Source organism: Artemia sp. Qi Xiang Cuo, chromosome 4, assembly GCF_049724085.1.
Source record: "Artemia sp. Qi Xiang Cuo chromosome 4, ASM4972408v1, whole genome shotgun sequence".
Classification (NCBI taxonomy): Eukaryota; Metazoa; Arthropoda; class Branchiopoda; order Anostraca; family Artemiidae; genus Artemia; species Artemia sp. Qi Xiang Cuo.
This window is the reverse complement of record NC_142797.1, coordinates 13,216,627-13,239,705: the sequence shown is the minus strand read 5'-3', so window position 1 is coordinate 13,239,705 and position 23,079 is coordinate 13,216,627. Positions and strand designations below refer to the sequence as shown.

Here is a 23,079-nt window from a genome sequence, read left to right as displayed (position 1 = left end):
AATGCCTTTTTGTATGCTGATTACAAATATAGTAATCATTTCTATCAGAAATGAATTTCAGCCCCCCCCCCCTATATATGCCAATTCAGGGTATATATTTCTACAACCTAACCTAACCCTGAATTGGCATATATAGGGGGGGGGGCTGAAATTCACTTCCAATAGAAATGATTATTATATTTGTATAAAAAAAGGCATCAAATGGTGTAGGCCTATTCACTTTATTCCTAACTCAATAATATGATTTGGTAGAAATTTACTGAAATGATTATTATATTTGTAATCAGCATAAAAAAGGCATCAAATGGTATATTCACTTTATTCCTACCTCAATAATATGATTTGGTAAAAATTTACCATAAGCGTTGCTGGGGAGAAGTGTTGCTGGGCAAATTTAGATTTTTTCCTATACAGATGTGCCAAATTTTTCAACTAGATGACTAAAATGTTTTTAATTATAAGGAGATTGGATAGTACCATTCTATATAAGCTTATAAACTAATTTTTCCCAATAGTCAAAGGGTGGAGTCCTGTTTTGTTGGAAGCATGTTTTTTTCTTATTTTTTTAAGTTAGAAAAAGAAGGAAAACAGAGGAAAGAAGTGAGGATAAAGGTTTTCCCCTTGGATAATATGTTAAGTAGGATCATTATACATATTATAAAGTAAGAATTGTTTTCTCAACATGTCTCCTTATGACTAGGACTAGGTGGGATACCACCAGATGGCTAATTTGACAGTGTATACACCTTGCAAAATAGATCTTCTGCTTAAATAAAGTACAACAAAATAGTTTCCAGCTTCACAACTTTGCTCAATCTCAATTTATAAGGTTTTAAAGATATGCAAATACATTTCCAAAATTTTGGAAATAAACTATTTATATGGCTTAAAATTCTGCTCAAATAACTGAAATTGTATTTTCACAGCTAAAGCCAGAGAAAAAGAAACTGATAACTGAAAATTCAGGTAAATTGTTGTTTTGTCAAAATTTCAATGGGTATAGACCTGTCATGTAGGCAAATTTCATGACCCTTTAGAGGGAGAAGGAGTGGAGGTAGGTACTTCAAAATACCTTGCCGGGACATACTTTAGCCTGTAGACCCATCCCTGAAAGCCTCATTTTCCTAACCTAACCCCTTCCCAAGATAGCCAAAAGTAGCTAAAGTAGAATTTTACCCAAAGCTGGTTTCCCTGGTCACTTAGATATCCATATATCTAAGCAATTGTTATAGCAATTGCAATAGATATATAATAAGCAATCTAAGCAATTGCAACTTGTTGCTTTCTTTGTCTAAAATTAAAATAGTCTGCTAAGTGACCAGTTTAGTGACCACATTAGCCTAGAGCTAGGTTCCCTGTTAGTTACATTCTGTCCGAGAATAGGCAGGTGGCCGACTACTGGGTGTCTTAGCCTATATATTCACAGAATATATACCCCCACCGCCCTAATGTGCAAATATATATCTAGAATTGTATCCTCAATCTAAATATAACATCCATTTGCATCACAAATGAACTTTACTCCCATATTAGCCATGTGGTGGATGTCCAGACTAGGCCTAGGCTAGTTATAAATTTATACCAAAAAAAATTTTCATTCCTGAAAGTTTTATTCAATTAAGTAAATTACTTTCCAAGATATCAAGAATCCCCTTAACTAGAGCTTTACCTAAAAACAACACAGATGCTGGCTTTAACACTTTTCCTTCAATAAGACATAGGGTAGGCTAGTGGAGTCTATGCCAGATTTTGGCACTTAATCCTCATTGAAGCTATTCCGAAACATGTCGAGCCACTAAGCTGAGAATTTAGACTTATATGGATTAGGTAACCTTAAACAAGGAATTAGTTCTGCATAATTACGTTATTTTCACTTGGAACTTGGTATATTTATAGGTGAGTAAAAGAACATGTGGTTTTAATCAAATTTAAATTTAAAAACTGTGGGATTAGAAAAATGAAATCCTAAACTTGGGGAAAAAATGTTTTTTGAGTTTAGGGATTTGGCTCTTATCCCAAGATCAAATAGCGAATGCATTGAGACAGGAAGGGATAGACATAGAGCCCAGAACTGGCAATTAGTGATAGATGCTTGCACGTTGAAGCAAAACGTGAACGTACAATTTTAAATAATCTGGCCTTTATCCTTTTTTTGTGTGCTTATGAAGGCAGGGAATCATCATCAAATGACACACATCCTCTTAAAACGTTGGGTCAATATAAAGATTCAAGAAAAATATTGAAGTATAAAAACCTTTTTTCGCAAGCTGGAAAGAAAAGCCGGCTTTGCTTTCCATTGTTGATTCTTATTATTTGCGACCAGCGGAAAGCAGCCTGACCCTTATTCGGGAGAAGACAAGAATTGATAAGACTTCGAATGCGAATCTAGACCGCTAGTGGGGTGCTTCTAGCAAGTAGTTTTGGCACTAAATTTGAACTATTATGCTCATGATTTTAACACAGCCTCCTTCTCCTGTTGTGTCACTGTGGGTTTAATCTTACCTTGGTAATGCGGGACCCAGACACAAAATAATCTTACAAAATTACCGCTGATTCAACATTTTTACTAAATATTTACAATATGCTTAAAAATTCAATCTATCATGTTAGTTCTTAAGCATGAAAAAAAAGCTGAAACAAACATACAAACATTTGATAATTTACCCTTAGTAGAACTATGTCAACAAAAAACTATCGCGAGGCTTGGGTAGAATCGAAGAAAACGTTAGTAGAAGTTTTTATACATGGTCTTGGGTGTGTTTTGAGAGCCATTATACACCGTATGCACATCATGCTGGTTCATGTAATAGAAAAGCTCAAGAAGAAAATTTCTAAGGGAAAAGATGGAATATGTGCAGCCCTTCTATATTCTAGTAGTCCCATACTAAATGACTACCTATGTTTACTGTTAGAGATTAATTTAACGTTGGTATTGTGTCTAAATCATTTTCAGAAGGTAAAATAGTTGTCTGTGTTAAAACAGGGTAAACCTGCAAATTTATGTAGTTTTTACTGTTCCATAACAATGTAAGATGTCTTCTTTTTTTTTTTACAGATTTTTGAGTTACTTACTTGCGATGAAACAAAGCGAAAATGGTATGTACCACCAAATCAAATTTGGTTTCCAAAAAGGCCCTATGCTTCGTCGGTTCTTTGCTCTGTATTAGAAGGGGCGGAAATAAATTGAGAGCCACTTTTTCTGGTAAGTCTTGATGCTGGTCGAGCTTTTTTCCCACTAATTCAAGAGTCAATCCTTAATACCGCACATGCATGTAGAGTATTTACCGCTATACCTAACCCGTGCCATGATATATATAATAGCCTTATAGTATGGATTCAGATACCAGGAAGTACTGGTGTATTTATTTTTTGACAGTGTATAAGGAAACCAGCCAAGGTACAGTTGTGTCCCTTGATCTGTTTAATAACACTCCAAAGAACCTCACAGTCAAGTTTTGCCAGCCTGTTTGACTTCAGTCTAATCTGTTTTGTAGGTGACATTACTGTGGCTAATCGCTCACGTTGTCTTCTAGAAGAGAACTTCATGACTTTGAGAGATGAATGGGCTAAAATAGCGCTACGTTTTGGACTACGTCAGTCCTCCCATCGTCCATTGGTGTCGGGCAGGATGGATCATCGTCTGGTTCCCGCCGAAAGTAAGTGAAGTAAAAGTGACGGCGTTTCAAGCTAGCAAATCGGATGTCTTCTTGTTTAATTGGAGATTGCTGTTACACTCGTGGATACGACCGTGACAAATTGTGCATCACTACCTTATCTAGGTTTGCTAATAGATAGACCAATCCGTGTAACTTACATCTTGCACATATCAAAAAGCGTAAATAGTGACTTAACCGTCTAATTGTCGCAAGATTGTTCAACGCTATTTTGTCTACCGCACATTTTGTATGTCAGACTGTTTGTGAAGAATCTCTATTGACACAGACATACAACAAATTAGATCGTGCTATTTCCGATTTTCAAAATATCTCCTTCACCTCCCACCCTGAACCCGAAACTTTTTTGTGTCTTATCGTTTTAATACAACTGATCCATGAACTGCTGTTGCAACTAGTATTGTGAATTTCAATGATAAGCTGTCACACGAATGAAGCAATATTTTGCAACAGTAAGGTAGGGTCCACAGTAGAAAGTAAACATTTTTTTTTTTTTACGACGTGTTATATATAAATAATTCATTCAATCAAATTTATCACGACACATCTTAGAAATCACATTTTCGTTTCAAATTTGCTAAAAAAGTTCTCTCATGTGAGCACGCTATTAGGAAACTAGAGAGCGAGACCGGCTTAGCGTTCCATGGTTTGTTTCCATTCTTCACGACAGCCGAAAAGACAAGAATATTCGCGAGAAGACAAGAATGAGTTAGGCTTGGAAAGAAATCAGCCATTTAGCGGAAAGTGTTTATGACTAGTGGTTTTTAGCACTAAATTCGAATTATTACACTGATGTATTTAATAAAATTTCCAATTTCGACTTTTGTTTTTATTATATAGTCAATGAGTTCAAGATATGAATACTATTTTTGAAAACCCAACGAAACCGAGACAGAAACCCATTGATTTAAACATAAAAATTGATTACGACATCGATAGTGCGGTTAATATGTTGCATTTTTTGTCATCATTCATGACTTGCAGTGATAATTAGCTCTAGCCGGCCTTATAAGGGAGTTTCGCTTTCTAGTTTTTTCCCAACTGGCATTTTTTTTGCCACAAAACACGGCTTGTCGCAAATTATCCCTCCTAGCCAACATTGTCAACCGGAAGAAAGTATTAATTAAAAAAAAAAAAAATCTTCAAATGAAAGTAAAAAGCGACTTCACAACTTAAAAAAAGAAATTATCCTGTCACGAGGAGAGCCACCATACCGTTGTGATGCATCCCTCAAATCTTATGACGTATTTTAATATCTTTAGAAATCTCGTTTCACGGCACTAGTTTATCATCACGTCGGTAACTAATAGGTTAGGCTTGTGCTATTTTGACAACCTCCTTAGGGTTGACAGAAAATTAAAAGAAAAAAAAACATAATAAGTTAGTTGCAATTATAAAGCTACAAACAAAAGTTAGTAAAAAAAAGGAAATAAGAAGCTTGTAAGTACATTGATCTGTGACAAAACGTACGTTGAGAACCATAATCATGGGATTCTCGGTGGCATGGAGTGTCGGCCCCATTTTACTCTGATACAAATGCACGCATCCCCTTAAATATTTAAATAAACAAAAAGTTGATTATTCTAAAGAAAACAAAAATCTACAATTTATCCAATTTTATTAATCTATAACTTTTTGATCTTTAACTTAAATCGATGATGTTTTGAATAATCAACCATGGCTAAAATTTGGACCTTAAAAATTATAGCACCTGCCCTATTAAAAAGTTGTTAACATACATTTTTGTCTATTTCTACGAATCGGGCAAAAATTCCAAGGGTAGGTTTTAACTCGGTATCACCCCCAATCTCCTTGAATAGATACGGCCTTGGTGTCTGCCCAGAGAATGTAATCTACTCCCTTGACTTGTTTTGGTGTAGGAAAACTTCAGTTTCCAGCACTTCCGACATATTCTGGAGGAACTGTTTAGCAACAGGTGTAGTTCCATTGCTTCTCTAGTCTAGGGGCGTCAATTCACGAAAATGTAGAGGGAGAAGCATCGACAAGGATTATTTTATCTTTTTAATTGAGATACAAAAATATATTTTTCAAAATCTTGGGGAATTAGGGACAATTTTGTTTCGACCAATTTCAATGAAAATACCAAAAAAGATTTCTAAAGGTCTAGGGAGATGGGGGAGATGCTCATCCCTCTCCAATTAGTGCCTTTGAGCTAAAGAAGTTAACATCAAGTCGTACTGAAGAAGTCGTCTCTGTTATACCTCATATTAGACTTGTCTAATCACAGACTAACGTGGACGCATAGAGACTAATAAAGATTTATATATCTTCTTAAAATATTCCATGTAAAAAGCTAAGGTTCAAGAAAATTTGTTTCTTATTCTCATTTTCCACCAATTAATTCAAACAGCGTATACGTATGGTACCGTGAAAGACCGAAGTTAGAGAATTTCAACATTCACCTGTGAATTTTCATATTCAAATTTGAGATTTCGTACATTCACCGGAGAATATTGATGTTCTCCAATTTTGGTCTTCGTGGCAGCATATATCAAAAGTACTAGTCGTTGCTCAATTTGAAATCATTTCTTAAATGTATTTAGTTAATAATTTACTCAATCTTAACTTATTTAATTAATACTACCTTAATTTTAATTTGTAAAATTTAATTAATTAAAATTAATAAACTAATATTAATAATAATTTAATTTGATATTTTATTAATTGTCTATAATTTACCAAGTAAGTTGATAAAATATTCGTCTTATACCAAAGTTTATTCAGTATGTCAAAAAACATGTGTGCGTTCTTTTTTGGATATCTGTTCTTACAATTTTGCTTCTAGTAATATCTTTTTCCGACAATCACACCATATGTATTCATATATACAATAATCAAACATGTGCAGCAATACATTACCTGTTTATATCTTATAAGCATAAATTATATAATAATGAAATAATATATTTACCAAATAAATACATAATTACTGGATATGTAGTGGCAATTCAGCATTAGTCCGGTTACTAACTTTAAATAGGTCGCAAGATCAAGTTAAGCCCGGTGTTGACTGATGTGATATGAATCACAAGAATTTTCACGCCGTAAGAGGCTCATAGAAAAGCAGCAGAAAGCAGATTTCACCATTCTTAGCTTGTGCATAAGATCGTTAGTAGAGACCACACCTTCCCCTCGTTCCGAAGCAATAGACATTCCGAGGATTTAACCGAGAACCAGGACGAATAAGAAAAATAGAAGTGCTCTACTTTAATGTTATCAGCTCTATTTGCCTTATTCACATAACTAAAAAAGTTTTCTTTTTTAAACCTATTAAAAACAAATAAGGAGCAATATCAAAACTTAAAACGAACATAAATTATTCCGTGTATGAGACAGGACCGTATCCAGTTTCTTTTCGGGGGGGGGGGGGGTTACAAAAAACTTAAAAAACGCATCAAAAATCTGTTTACAGTTATTTTTGTTACATTTTTTACGAGTTGGACAAACATTTCGGGGGGGGGGGGGCGGTTGGTACGACCCCTCCCTCTACTCGGATACGGCCTTGGTATGAGGTGTGCTGCGCTGCTTCATTCTGAACCCCCCAATTTTTACGCAAAAGTTGGATCTTTTGTCTCAGTTCTCTGCGAACTACTGCTCCGACACAATGGCCATTGAAGTGGAATAAGAAGTATACGTAAACCGCCATAAAAGATTTTGTGGTTTAGTTGCCGCCCCTTTCTGAATACCCCGATCTTTATGCTAAAGTTTTATAGTATCTTATAGTTAAAGGTTGTGCTTGAGCAGTCGTTTTTAAAGAATTGAGACAAAAAGTCAAAGTTTAGCGTATACAGCACAGGGGTTACACAGCACAGAGGTAGCCAATAAACAAAGGAAAGTTATACCTTTACTGCTACCTCCCCCCCAAATTCCAATTATACTGGATCCAAATTTTGAGATGGTCATTTTGTTCAAAACTTTGAAAGGAAGGTCAACATAACCCCATTATCATCCAAAATTATAGACATTAGCCATCGTTTCTTGTTAAACATTGTTTTTGAACCCTTTTTTGAAAACAGGAAAATTTAATTAAGACAAATTCGCTCAAGCAAAGTTCACAATTTATTACTACATACTGTTTGATTGTTCAAAAATTGAAGATCCTTATTGTCGTTATTCGACAATCAGGTCAAGCCGCTACGATAATTAAGACGGGCTTGATTAAGTTCAGAAATTTGCGAGTCTAGTACTCAGATAATTTTTTTCCGGAGGGGACATAAACAAGAAACACATTTTATTTGATAATTTGAATGTGCCCACAAATTTTATAAATTTTTTTTGAGGGAGAGGCCTCCATCCCTTTGCATACGTCCCTGGCAGAGAGCCCTTATTTTAGATCCTAAAGAACAGACAAATCTGCTGCATGATCCATTCACATAAGTTCTGCCAATTCTATAATTCTAACAAACTAATCTCGAAAGCCTTTTATCTAAAAAAAAACGATTTAATGATTATAAATTTTCGATACAGAACTAAATCACTACACATTATTTTTCATCCAAAAAAACAGTTTGCAAGACAAGCAGTTGTCACATTAAAAGATACACATAAAAAACATCAAGACGAATCAACAGGGGATCAGAGGACTAACCCTTTGTCCCCTCCTAAAAGTTTTAACTTCAAGGAGTAATATTTAAACTTTCTACTAGAAAGTATAAAAAAGTGAGTTCTGGGAAACGCTTCAAGACTGATAGTGCCTAAGCATGGATTGAGGTGATACTTAAAGTATAGTTGCCTAGCCAAGTGAACCGTGACCGCCTAATCACACTCTCCTCACCTCATCTAAAAAAAACCGCACATGACTGTATGCTTATGGAATGAATGAATAAAATTTCCACAAAATATCATGTACTATAGAGTTTTGAAGGAAAGTAGATTTTGAAAAAACACTTGAATCCTTATTCACTTTGGATTGACTCCCCAGTGATTTTCGGTACACACATGGTACCCTCGTTTTTCAGTGCTCTCTGAGAGGGGAGGAACGGCAGATAATTTTTAGAATGAATAGAGGAGCATAGATGAGTGGCATAAGCTTTAGAAAGTATCACTTACGACCAAAATGTCCCGAGGCTTTAAAAACAATTCAGCCTTGGAAAAAAAAATCTAGATTTTAAAATAAATCAGTATTTAAACAATCATAGCTACATAGACATAGTTAACGTCAAGCAAGAGCAGCCAAGTCATGGACAGATAACATTTTGGGATTAGGCAGCGCGCAACCCATATCTGCTCAACAAAGATCATAAGCCTTTTTTAAATTTTTTTTTTTTTTTTTTTTTTTTTTGGTTATTTTTTTTGTGTTAACCGCCAATCTCTGCTTCTTCTCATCTGCTCCCCTACTATACGTTACAAGCCTCGATTTTCTTTTATTTTTTACAGTTCGCCTTAAATTTTAGCTCAAATTCACTTTTCTTCCACGAAGTATGAATTCAAATTCACGCTTCTTACACCTTTTAGACAGCATAAAAAACGAAGGAATGGTCCTTGTCCCGGTGTCGAAGCTGCCCAAAAATCGATATGTAACCCTTGACTTGGATTAGAGTTCATCACAAAACTTTTTCGATAAATCTGTACGGAAACTAACAGTGAAAGAACAGAAATAAAAAAAAAAAACTCATTATAAAGTCAATTTAAAAACGTAAAAAAAATAACAACAGAGAAAACATTAAATCAAACATATACATAAGACCTGACTGCAAAGCTGGTTTCAAGAGGCATCACACAATAAAGTAATTATATTTCATAACAAAATAAACATTGAAATTTAGATTTGTCCACATAGCGTTGGCTTGTAATCTGTAATATGAAGATTGAGACTTAAACAGAATGTTTCATTCCTAAGTTCTCGGGAAATTTTACTTTGTGAAATAGATTTTCAAGTTTGCATTAATTTAAAATGCTGGATATTTATATTCTTTCTTTGTATTCTTCCTTCTTCGTCAAACAATGAAAATTTAGGGTAAGAGATTTTTTTCTTTTTTTCCAATAAAAATACAATTTTTTTTCAAAGTCTATGGAGGGGGGGAGGGGAATACAAATTCAAAATATTCTTGGTCTCCCTCCCAATTAAAAATTGGCATAGTGTCTATTTTATATCCAACTAGCCAAAGAATCTTTCGGACGACAGGTGTAAAAAAAAAAATAAAAAAATCGGAGTCCCCTCACCCCTTCCTATCAAAAATATGAAAACATATAGAAGTTCTCCATCCGATCCCCGGCTGAAAATCAGAGCTACGAAAATTCGGACTGAAAATCAGCTTTTCAGAGCTGAAACTTAGTGATTGGCTAGTAGTTACCACCATAGGCAATATATATATATATATATATATATATATATATATATATATATATATATATATATATATATATATATATATATATATATATGTATATAAATATATATATATTATATATATATATTATATATATATTATATTATATATATTATATATATATATTATATATATATATATTATATATATATATATATATATATATATATATATATATATATATATATATATATATATATATATATTACACCTTTCTTTGTAGGGAGAGGGGATTGAAAATGTGTCAAAATTTTATATTATCTTAAGTGTTCTAAGAGCAGGATTTCACAAAAAATGTAAGGAAGTATTTTGACAAGACACATATTTTTTACATAAATAATAAACATTACATATGTCTGAAGTATAAGAATTCTAAAACTAGCTATGACTATTCGTCGATTTCTGTAGGCTTATAAAGATATTTTCAGCATAGATTTTTAGTGAAACCCTTCCAAAAAAGCATTAAACTGCATTAAAAACTTTAAATATTTGAACCCTAAATGAAATACGAGGCATTTTGTAAAAATATAATAAAAAAAAATTGCATCCTTATCATCTATTCTCATTCTTTATTTTAAACAATTTACATGTTATTTTAAAATCATAACCAATAGGTTAGTGAAAGACTCTGCATTACTATTTATATAAGAAGTAGTCTAGACTTTTTTGGCGAATTCTAAGGAGAAGAAAAACGTGATATCCTTCGCTTTCTTCTTCAGCGGGAGGGTTGATTTTACAACCATTCAGGATTTAGTCTATATATATATATATATTAAATAGATATTTTTTTCTGGTTTTCATTTTTATTTAATTTTAGGTTATTTCAGATTTGATCTTTGTTTCTTGGCGTTGAGGCGCCTTGTTTTATGCTTTTTAAAATATCCCTGTCGTTTTAGTTTGTCTTTTCCTTCTACTGGCCCTAGTACCCCATGTTTTCCTTAATCTTAGTATTTATCTCTCTTGTTTTTAAAATGACTTTATAGAAAATAAACAGCAAAAGGTTTTAAAAATACAATACATAAATACTCAAATATTTTGTATTGCGATTTGCAGCATACAAATAAACAGTAATACTAATATCCTGCATATGTAAAAAATACGGAGTAAATACCAGAAAAGAAAATCTGAACTTTGACATGAATGCCGTATCTAAATGTTGCTCTGTCAAATCATCAAGTAATGGGCAATTTCCGAACGTTTTTCCTGTCATTCACCAGTTTTTTGGGAAGTTGTAATTGTTTTTTTACTGACACAAATTTTCTTTAATTAAATAGTTTTTGGTCAAATATTATGAAACTAGCCTCTTTTCTTGATCTTCTTGATCATTTTTGATCATGCAAGACTACATGAAGTTATTGTATCAAACAAATTACCGAATCGATTACACAACCATACTATTATTCTACAACTTCTGGATCTGCATCAGTGTCCACTTGATTGTATGCGGCAGATTCCGAAGCAACCCTAGAAAAAAGAGAACAAAATGATAGAGATAGATTGATAGACTGATAGATAAAAAAAGAAAGAAAGAAAGAGAGGGAGAGAGAGAGAGAGAGAGAGAGAGAGAGAGAGAAAATAACACATATTTAAATTCACGTCCGAAGATTCTAGATACCAAATAGGATTAGTTAATAGGTACGAGATTATAAAATACTAGAAAATCAAAAACAAAATTATCAGAATAGATGGCACTAACTGATTTTTTTTTTTATGAATATAAGCATAAAGTTTCACAGGTAAATGGACTAGTTTATTACATTCAAATTCAAGCAAATTTTTCGCTAAGGTCGCAAATGAAAAGAAAACAAGTTAAGATTTGCAAAATTTGCAGAAAAAGCTTAAGGATACCGTGTCTTGACATGCATACAATCTTTTGCCATTGGAGAATAAAAAGCCCAATTTCGCCTTAGCACATGAACTAGAACAATCAACTATACTCAGCAGTCAACAATTCACGTAGAAATATATCAAAGTCAACCAAGAGCTTCACCACTTATCTTCTTATCTCTCTTCACCATTTATCTATCTTCCCTGCATAATTTATTTCCCAGGAAATCATTTTCACCTAGTGTTTAAGGATAGCCAAACTCGAAGCTCATTGGGCAGACATCTGGCAACAATGGAATCAAGCATAGATCTAAGTGTGAAAATTTGACTGCTTACATTTACAAAAATAATATTTTGTGATTATTATGTTTACTACCTCCTCACTGTTTTCTGGAGTATATTTACTTGCGTGTCTGGGGAAGCATAAATATAGCATTACAGAGTACATCATACTTCTGGGACACCAGAAATACAATAAAGCGGCAAACATTCCATTAAAAGATGAAGTATTTCAGGTAAAACGAACCTTCTCATAAAAAACTTGACCTGCTCTACATGGACAACTTTTTACAGGCTTGTCCAAAGACCTCCCCCACTTTCCATACATAAAGCAAATTCCACAGCTACACTTGCTCCAGGATACAGGTACATCTTAGATGAGGATGGGCTAGCAAAGGCTCAAGACATCAGACACTTGGGGTCAAGCGTCCCTACAAAATTAACTCATTTACCAATTTTAGTTATTGATTTTGATTGTGCGTAATCTCTTTTCCATTAAGTAATCCAGCCTTAAGGCTGAATTTCGTTAAGGCACACCTGTAGCAGCAAAGCTACAGGTCGCAGTGATGAATCCCTTTATTTTTTTTTTTACAGAAATTCTTATCATTGTTTAAATGCTACATGCATGATTGCTTACCACTGGATATATACGTTTTTTTGTTGTTTTTTTTAAATTCAAAAAAGGATTGTATAGATGTATACGTTTATTACATACTATACATAGTCTTACCTGGCTGCTCCTCTTATTGGATGTGGTTGAATTTCTGGCTGGAGTCGGAAGGTAGATGGCATGACGTCCATTGGCTCCCCCATAGAAATACTCAATTCGTTTGAATTAAAAGTCTGAGGCGGTGGTATCTGCCCTCCCGGAGTAGGTAACTTCACGAAATGACCAGTGTTTTTACTAATAATATCACTGACGGATACTAAGGTTCTTCCGTGTTGGACAGAGGGAGTAATTCGTTGCTTCACAAGTGGTGAAGAGGTGGAGGGAGGAGTCCTAACAGTTTTTGCACTTTGAAAGATCGAAGAAGGAGATTGCAACTGATTTTGTATGCTCTCACTGTAGGAAGGTGGTGGTCTTAAGGGGCTGTAAGAAAGCGTTGATGATACTTGAGCATTTGGAACAGTAGAGACCGATTTTGAACTTTCATTAACGATTATTTCTACCAATTGATTGGGCGGATTTGGCCTTTCTATCGTATCCTCCAATATTTGTTGTGATCTGTCGGAAGATGTTTCAAAATCATTCTTTGGAAGTTGAGCAAACGCCTTGGTTCGTATAGGAACCTGAGTTTTCACACTTTTTAAACTTTCGACATCATCGGTAGTATTGGAGAGAATTGCTGGCGGATCTAGTACAACTATCTGCCGATTTTTATCATTATTAATTTTTGGAGAGTTGAAACTTCCAGATTCATCTACCGACTTAAATTTGTGGTGCTTTATTATAGTATATGAACTGCGTCCAACTTCGGAACTATTATCTTTTACATTTATTTCGCTATCTATCAATATATCATCATCTTCCGGTTGCAAACCCAATGAAGATGAACTGGAAGCGGGTTCATCCCTTTCTAAATCTATTATTTCAAAATCTGGATTCGAATGGGCTCTTGAACATTGCTTTTCCTGAGATGTTCCCTTTGATAAGATAGACTCAATAGAACTAGGAGATGGTTTCGGTGAATCAAAAATGGTAACTCGTTTCTTTGGCACATTTTCCTGAGATGTTCCCTTTGATAAGATAGACTCAATAGAACTAGGAGATGGTTTCAGTAAATCAAAAATGGTAATTCGTTTCTTAGGCACATCAGCTGAAGCACTGAGATCCATCGCACATGTGGAATCTTTTAAACAATCAGCAGCAACCGTTTTATCTGTTGAAGGTTCAGAGATGGCAGAGACTATAAGGTTTACTTTTCCTTCACTACTAACTTTTTTAGTTAAGTTCCCAATCGTACCGTCAAGGTAAGACTTATCATTAAATTCTATAGGCTTACTCAGCAACATATCCAGCGTCGTGGCCAACATCTGTCGCAGCGGATCATGGATCACCAGAGATTTATTAGATTTACCTGGTGATCTTTGACTTATCGCCGTCTCTTCAAGTACTTTATTCGTAAGCTCGTTCAAATCCATATTCATCTCATCTCCAACCACTTTTCTTTCTGTGTTCAATTGCTGTTTCTTCACAATATCCTCTTTCAAAGTTTCTTTCAGTTTAGAAACAAGTTCTTCGTAGTTAGAACTTTCAGATCGGATAACAGAAGGTCTAGAAATCAATTCGACAGGTTGTGTAATCTCAACATGGTCACCTTCGTCACAAGTATCAGGCGCATTAGTAGACTCAGAATGAGATAAAATACTATCATCATGTAATGAAATAGCAGAAGCATCTGGTATAAGGCCAGGGCTAGGAGTAGGACTGGTACTATCATGAGAAGAGATAGCTGACTCCATCGCAATTTCTGATAGCTTCCGCGAATATCTCCCTCCTCTGGGGCGTCTTCTTGGTTCATATATTATTCTACCGACAGGTTGCTTCTGAGTTTTAGCACTCGGATCATATGGAATAGGGATTGCTTTATCTTCTTTCTTATTATAACTACCTGTCAAAGCCTTTTCTAGATCAACGACTTCCTTTTCCAGCTCACCAACAATTTCTTCATCTTCTATTTCCAATTCGCTAACCTCTTCATCTTCCTTATTTTCTTTATGGCGGCGTCGTTTTGGCCCATATAATTTCTTAGCAATTTGTACCTCCTGAACTCCAAGACTTGAATCTTTTGGAAGAGAGTTTTTATGATCTTCTTCATTATTGCCACTACTAGTCAAAACTTTTTCAAGATCAGCGTCTTCCTTTTCCAACTCATCATCAATTTCCCCATCTTCCTTTTCCAATTCAAGGACCATTTCTTCATCTCCCTTATTTTCTTTACGGCGGCGTCGTTTTGGCCCATATAATTTCTTAGCAATTTTTACCTCCTGAACTCCAAGACTTGAATCTTTTGGAAGAGAGTTTTTATGATCTTCTTCATTATTGCCACTACTAGTCAAATCTTTTTCAAGATCAGCGTCTTCCTTTTCCAACTCACCGTCAATTTCCCCATCTTTCTTTTCCAATTCAAGGACCATTTCTTCATCTCCCTTATTTTCTTTACGGCGGCGTCGTTTTGGCCCATATAATTTCTTACCAATTTTTACCTCCTGAACTCCAACACGTGAATCTTTTGGAAGAGAGCTTTTATGATCTTCTTCCTTATTGCCACTACTAATCAAAGCTTTTTCAAGACCAACGTCTTCCTTTTCCAACTCACCATCAATTTCCTTATCTTCCTTTTCCAATTCAAGTACCATTTCTTCATCTCCCTTATTTTCTTTACGGCGGCGTCGTTTTGGCCCATATAATTTCTTATATGGAAGATCAGCGTCTTCCTTTTCCAACTCACCGTCACTTTCCCCATCTTTCTTTTCCAATTCAAGGACCATTTCTTCATCTCCCTTATTTTCTTTACGGCGGCGTCGTTTTGGCCCATATAATTTCTTACCAATTTTTACCTCCTGAACTCCAACACGTGAATCTTTTGGAAGAGAGTTTTTATGATCTTCTACCTTATTGCCACTACTAATCAAAGCTTTTTCAAGACCAACGTCTTCCTTTTCCAACTCACCATCAATTTCCCTATCTTTCTTTTCCAATTCAAGTACCATTTCTTCATCTCCCTTATTTTCTTTACGGCGGCGTCGTTTTGGCCCATATAATTTCTTAATCTTTTTCCAAAGATTTCGTGAATCTTTTGGAAGAGAGTTTTTTTTATCTTCTTCACTACTGGTCAAAGCTTTTTCAAGATCCGCAACTTCCTTTTCCAATTCACCAGCCATCTCTTCATGCTCTTTACTTTCCTTAGAAGATAAGTCAGCCTTTAGGGTCACAACTTTCGAAGTAGAAGCAGAAAGATCCGATGAAAACTCTGCCTCAGCTTCAATACTTAATGACCTTCTAGAAAACCTTCCCCCTCCACGGCGAAATTTCCGGCCACGTGCACGTACAACTTTTAGTCCATGTTTTGCACTAGTAAGTGACGACTTATAGGTCGTTTTGCCCAAGTCTTCTAAAACAGGGAATACATCTTCTTTATTATCATGGGCACCAGTCAAGGCTTTTTCACTATCAACATCTTCTTTTTCTACATCACAAACCATTTCTTTATCGTTAAGATCCGATGAAAACTCAGTCTCAGCTTCAATGCTTAATGATCTTCTAGAAAACCTTCCCCCTCCACGGCGAAATTTCCGGCTACGTGCACGTACAACTTTTAGTCCACGTTTTGCACTAGTGAGTGACAGCTTATAAGTCGTTTTACCCAAGTCTTCCAAAACAGGGAACATGTCTTCTTTATTATCTGTACCAGTCGAGGCTTTTTCAGTATCAACATCTTCTTTTCCTAAATCACAACTCATTTCTTTATCATTCTCATTTTTCTGAGCAGATAGTTGAGAACTTAAAGATAGTTGAGCACAAGAAGACCAATGCAGTGCAAGATCAATCTTTCTCACTAACTGTTGACATTCTGTACAGAAAAACATTTCATTAGGCTTCAAAATAAAACGTGTCAGACAGAGGCGCGTATGGACATCAAGGTCTGGATGGGATGGAAACTGAATGTTGCACACAGGGCAGGCTATACTTGTTGTTGGTAATGGAGTTCCTAGGCTCGTCAAACGATCCGCTGAATGGTGATCTTTGTAATGAAGATGCCTATTGTCAGTAATTTTATCACATACGTTACAACGAAAATCCCCGTTGTCAGTCCCTTGACCTATAAAAGAGGATGTGCGTCACAAAGTTTCCATAAAAAGTTAATTTTACTTCATGTATTCAGTAATTACTGCAGATTGAGTTCAGGGATTGAAAACTTACAAGACAAAATCTTTTCTAGGCAGCCTTTCAGTTTTTCTGCGGGGAGGGGGGATGCTCTGAATTTTGATGCAGATATCCCCCTCCCCCTACCCTATAGGTCTTGGTCGCTATATATTGAAAAAAAATTACAGGCAGATATACCCTCAACATGGGGTATGATTTTGATGAAAATTATACAATGGAATTTAATGTGTCTGAGAACTCTGAGGAACATCCCTGGAGGGATGTTCCTGGAGGGAGGGATGTCCCTGGAGACTGGAGGCTTTAAACTCCTTTTTAAATTAAAAAAAAAACTACGTTTCTTTCCAAGAAGGAGGGCCACGTACACGTGTGTAATTGTTCGGTTAATTATTTCAGTATTATACTCATTTTTGCGATGTCCTAGTTTACTTTGTTTGTTTCAATAAAGGAAATACACACAAGTTTCATTTTTTGTCTCTCAATTACTTCAAGAGAGTTGCAGCTTCTGTGCAGAACAACAACGTTGACCATACTACACAACAAGTTGACAGTTTCAGATTATCGCAATTTTCTGTGATGTCGCAATTTAATTTTTTTGTTTTGATAAATAAAATGAATTTTAGTTTCTTTTTTTTGTCCCTCAATTACTTCACGAATTTCACAAATTCTATACAGAACAATAATGTTGATCGAAATGCACAATTTTTTCAGTTTCAGTATTATCTGATTTTTTGCCATGTCCTAACTTAGTTGAATTGTTTCAATAAATGAAATGCATGTTAGTTTCAGTTCTTTTTTGTCTCTCAATTACTCCACGAGTGTTGCGACTTCCGTACGGAAAAACTATGTTGACCATACTACACAATTTTTTGTTTGTTTCAGTATTATCCCCTTTTTGCGATATGGCAACTTAGTTTCTTTGTTTTGATAAACAAATGAGTTTTAGTTTAATTTTTTTTGTCTCTCAATTCCTCCACGAATGTCACAACTTCTGTACAGAACAACGGTATTCTACAAGGAACAACGTTCTACACAAAAAGTTGGCAGTTTCAGTATAATCCCGTTTTTTTGCGATGTCCTAATTTAGTTGGGTTGTTTTAATAAATGAAATGCATTTAAGTTTCATTTTTTTTTGTCTCTCAATTACTCAACGAATGTCACAACTCCTGTACAGAGCAACAATACTGACCAAAAATTTTTAGTTTCAGTGTTATCCAGAAATTTTTGTGATGTCCTAATTTAGTTTGATTGTGATTGTAAATGAAATGTATTTCAGTTTCTTTTTTTGTCTTTCAATTACTCCACGATTGTCACAACTTCTGTCTAGTGACAGATTTGATATTTTACTGATAAAGATTCAGTTTCAGTACTTTATTGACTTAAGTTTCACATAAAGACGGAACAAAAATCCTGTACGAAACAAGAATACTGACCAAAAATTTTAAGTTTCAGTGTTATCTAGAAAATGTTTGCGATGTCCTAATTTAGTTTGATTGTTATGATAAATGAAATGTATTTTAGTTACATTTTTTTTGTCTTTCAATTACTCCACGATTGTCACAACTTCTGTTTAGTGACAGATTTAGTATTTTACTGATAAAGATTCAGTACTTTGTTGACTTAAGTTTCACATAAAATATTCATTTTCTTTTCTGAAGAAGTTTAAGTTTCTTTTCTGAATTCTGAAAACGATTCAGAATAAAGATTCAGTTTCAGTACTTTATTGACCTAAGTTTCACATAAAGAACTCATTTTCGGTTCTGAAGAAGTTTCAGTTTCTTTTCTGAAGTTTGAAAACGATTCAGAATAAAGATTCAGTTTCAGTACTTTATTGACTTAAGTTTCACATAAAGAATTCATTTTCTTTTCTGGAGAAGTTTCAGTTTCTTTTCTGAATTCTGAAAACGATCCAGAATAAGATTCAGTTTCAGTACTTTATTGACTTAAGTTTCACATAAAGAATTCATTTTCATTTCTGAAGAAGTTTCAGTTTCTTTTCTGAATTCTGAAAACGGTTTAGAATAAAGATTCAGTTTCAGTTCTTTATTGACTTAAATTTCATATAAAGAATTCATTTTCTTTTCTGGAGAAGTTTCAGTTTCTTTTCTGAATTCTGAAAACGATCCAGAATAAGATTCAGTTTCAGTACTTTATTGACTTAAGTTTCACATAAAGAATTCATTTTCATTTCTGGAGAAGTTTCAGTTTCTTTTCTGAATTCTGAAAACGAGTCAGAATAAGATTCAGTTTCAGTACTTTATTGACTTAAGTTTCACATAAAGAATTCATTTTCATTTCTGAAGAAGTTTTAGTTTCTTTTCTGAATTCTGAAAACAATTCAGAATAAAGATTCAGTTTCAGTACTTTATCGAATTTCACCTAATTTACCCCGATCTAGTTCCTTTGTTTACTTATGACATTTTTTTCTTACTCTGCAAGTATCACAAATTCTATAAAATGACAGATAGTCAATCAGAATTAACTGTTATTCTGGCCAACTATCTATTCAAAAATAGTCAACTTTTTTTTATGATAATAGAGTGACATAGTTGCGGTAAATTTAATACACTAGAATTGTTTTAAGCAGCATATTGGCAGGGGTATCATAAAGAGCCATCCTTCCAAGCCTACATAATGAAATTTAAGGTGATATTGTTTAACACCATTTTAGCGCTGTTCCAGTGAGTTATTTATCATTTCTTTTTTCAATCTTGATTGTAGAGTGATATTAGTCACTCCACAACCACACTCCTACTGTTATCACTTAATCAACTCTACATTCGTCTTGGTGACTTTTAGAGCATTCAGAATTCAAGGCCACTCGAGCGGTGGATTAGAAAAAAACCTGCATCGTCTAATGAAAAAATAAGGCTAAAAGGGATATCTATTTTTTGTTTGAACAAAAGAAAATTGTTTATTGTTTAAGCCAGATTCTATACTAATCATTCATCTTTGTTTATACTAACGTTTCCATAGAGGTATTTGTATTACGCTTTATTCTTTTAATCACAAATTTCGTTCTTACTTTGCCAAGAGAAGTGGAGTAAGACAGAGAGAGGTGGTTACAAGATGACTTCACCAGATTATTTCTTAAAACCTGATTTCCCCCTTGAGACACATACCCACTATTTTGTGATCACAGGATACAGCTCGCTGAGACAACAAAAAACAACAATAGAAGATTGGTAACAAAATGAATAAATGTAAAAAATCAATGGAATCCCCTTGAGACACATACCCACTGTTTTGTGATCACAGGATACAGCTCGCTGAGACAACAAAAAACAACAATAGAAGATTGGTAACAAAATGAATAAATGTAAAAAATCAATGGAATAATTACAAAGAAATATAATAATAGTAAAATATAATAATATAAATATAAAAAAATAATAATAATATCTATGAAGAAAATTTGAGTTCACTGGGCGGATGGACCAAAGGCCACCTGGGTACCTACGATCTATATTTTCCCTTGAAGAAGCCTGGCACTTCGATATTATTGCTGTCACGATTTAAGGTCAAATCTGACATATCCACACTTTCAAGACAATTGCTGAAAACCATTTGCTAAGCCGTTCTCAAAGGGAGGATCAACAGGGCAATGTTTTTTCAATCAAATTTTGATCCTAAATAGTCCTGCTGGTCCTTCCCTTAAAAAAAAAAAAATATATATTGTATATCAGTTTTTGGCAAACATCCCAGAAGTGTGAAAATATAAGATACGATCTTCAGGGATGAGAGCAACAATAGGGGAAACTTTATACCACTTAAACATGGCTGCAATGAAAATATTACCTTTTACAACTGGCACGAAGTATCTCTTACTGCAACGGGACATGTGCACATAATAAGGTTTGGCAGGTTGTCCACAATAGACACAGTTCTTCGTACACGAAGAGTCCACTGTCTCTGATTTCTCTGATCCCGGCCTCGGTGATTCACTAGGTGAATGAATCTCAGGGTTTTCCAATTTTGGCTGAAGCAAATCAATCGATGTCTCAATTTCTTTTTTCTTAGATTGTGTCTTAGGCAGATCAACCGGTGTCTGAACCATTGATTGCTTTGATTTTGGCTTCGGTTTATAGTCCGAGGCCTGGGTCGTTATTTGCTTCGACTTTGGTTTAGGCTTGTACTTAGAAGCCGCGGTTGCCAACTCTATGGTTTTCGGCTTAGCGTCATGATCAAATACCTGACTCGTTGGTCGGGAATCGACTGGTACCTCGTTGACCTGGTTAGATGTCGACTCGGAATTATTATGCGAAGCCTGAAACCTTTTTTGCTTTGATTTTGGCTGAGGCTTATATTCCATGGCTTGAACCGGTATTTGCTTTGATCTTGGCTTGGGCTTATAACCGGAGACCTGACTCGTTGACTTGCATTTGTCCTTCAACCCCTGACTTAGGTCTTGAATTTCTGCATCTTTGGAACTTGGCTTCGGAACGTGCACCTTGTGTCCAGAAAAACCACCTTTAAGATTAAAATAAATTCATTTTAAAAATAAATCTAGATGAACTTCAATTGAATTACACAAATTACCAATCCGTTAATTTCATTAGAAAGTCAATTAAATAGGAGATTTAAATTTAAAGAGAAGCTTGAAGACGGATGCTTGTATGATCTACCCATCAAAAGAATCTGATTTTTACGCTTTTCTAAACATAATAAATTCATCCAGCCTAAACACGACCACAAGCAGTTGTTAGCACAGAAAAAAACGTGCATAAATTTGTATTGCAGTTCCAAAAAGTAATATTGGAAATTAGCTGTGAAGGTGGGTATGCCCTGTTTTACAGGCAAGATTACCAAAACCCTACTTTTTGGGCATGAGCCAAATTGGCTCTTGAGCCAAAAAAGTAGCTTGTCCCTCATAGGATGGGATAGTCACAAGGAAGGATCTAATGGGAACTGGAAGAGTTAATTAGAATACTTTTGGGCCTCATTTTCTGGTTCCTCTTCAGTTACTTTTGACTTTCATAGAGATAACTAGAATTTTTTAATTTTTAATCAAATCCCAAAAATTTCAAAAGCAGCTTGTCCTCTCATAGGATGGGATAAAATCACAAGGAAGGATCTAATGGGAACCAGAAGAACTAATTAGCATATTTTGAGGCCTCGTTTTCTGGTTCCCCCTCAGTCACTTTTGACTCTCATAGAGATCTCTATAATTTTTTGAACTTTCAATCAAATGCACTCTGAAGTCATTCCCATAGGGAATGGCCCTAAGACAAAACAAAATTTACACTGTACAAAAGGCAGCGCTTCAACACTGTCTTTGAACTACAGCACTGTACTATAGGCAGCGCTTGAGTGGTGTCTGAAAAAAGTTGAATATAAAAGTAAATTTTTATTCGAGAAAACAATTCTATTAGAGATTCAGCTAAGAGGAATAAAAACAAGGTAAACTATCAAAGGAGGGCTAATGAAATATCTTTTGCAAGAAAGCAACGCTAATGACGAAGACACAGAAAAGAAAAGAGACAAAAAAAAGAAGACAAAGAAACAAACAAAGAAGATAACAAAGAGAAGACGAAACAAACAGACAAGAAAACAAAAAATAAAAGAAAGAAAAAAACAAAAGAAAAGAGACAATATACTATAAAAAGTGAAAATCATAGTTGCAGCAGAAGCTGCATCCAGTAGACCCAACCCAACCACAGCCCACAGTAACCAAGAGTTTAAAATTTTTGTTTAAAGGTGATTATGGAATGATAACTATTATATACCTTTAATTTCATAAGTAGCACAATAGTCCTGCTAGACAGGGTGGAAATGGTTCAATCTGTTACTTATTTGTTAATTCTTTCTTTTGACGAAGTCACTTCGCATGGAAGGAGTTGTTGCAGACTTCTGAGAAGGATCGTTCAATTTAAGATTGACATCTCTAATGGCCTTTTTAGTGTCGAAAGTAATTAAGCAGCAATCGTCCACCCTCTTACATTCTTTATAGCTACCTGCCCTCCCTTTAGCCCCCAGAGACATCCTACTAAAATTTTGAGATAGACATTCTGTTTACAATCATAAGGTCCAATAACTATACCTCTAGGGAAAAAAAAAAAAAAAA

The 23,079-nt window shown here is 34.7% G+C and overlaps 2 protein-coding genes and 1 long non-coding RNA gene across 4 annotated transcripts in view; 1 reads left to right on the top strand and 2 right to left on the bottom strand.

Moving 5' to 3' along the window:
* LOC148952788 (rhotekin-like) overlaps positions 1–1,906 on the bottom strand; it is a 146,779-nt gene extending 144,873 nt beyond the window's left edge. The window contains exon 1 of one of the 2 annotated variants that reach the window (XM_089088090.1): positions 1,864–1,906. The gene's annotated coding sequence lies outside the window, so the exon portion shown is untranslated. Of the gene's footprint in view, positions 1–1,669; positions 1,688–1,863 lie in introns of those variants that run through there. The other variant, XM_089088091.1, reaches the window with a different exon arrangement.
* Positions 1,907–3,061: 1,155 nt separating this feature from the next.
* LOC148952787 (uncharacterized) lies at positions 3,062–4,388 on the top strand. Its single transcript, XR_016141610.1, has 2 exons — positions 3,062–3,202; positions 3,495–4,388. It is a non-coding gene; the product is annotated as an uncharacterized LOC148952787 (long non-coding RNA).
* A 5,854-nt stretch (positions 4,389–10,242) lies between these two features.
* Positions 10,243–23,079, bottom strand: part of LOC148952786 (uncharacterized) — an 87,948-nt gene continuing 75,111 nt past the window's right edge. Inside the window, exons 5-7 of the mRNA XM_089088087.1 lie at positions 20,814–21,485; positions 12,861–16,953; positions 10,243–11,488 (exon numbers count right to left, since the gene is read on the bottom strand). Coding sequence (XP_088944213.1) covers positions 11,422–11,488; positions 12,861–16,953; positions 20,814–21,485 — 4,832 coding nt within the window. The 3' untranslated portion in view covers positions 10,243–11,421. The remainder of the gene's footprint in view (positions 11,489–12,860; positions 16,954–20,813; positions 21,486–23,079) is intronic.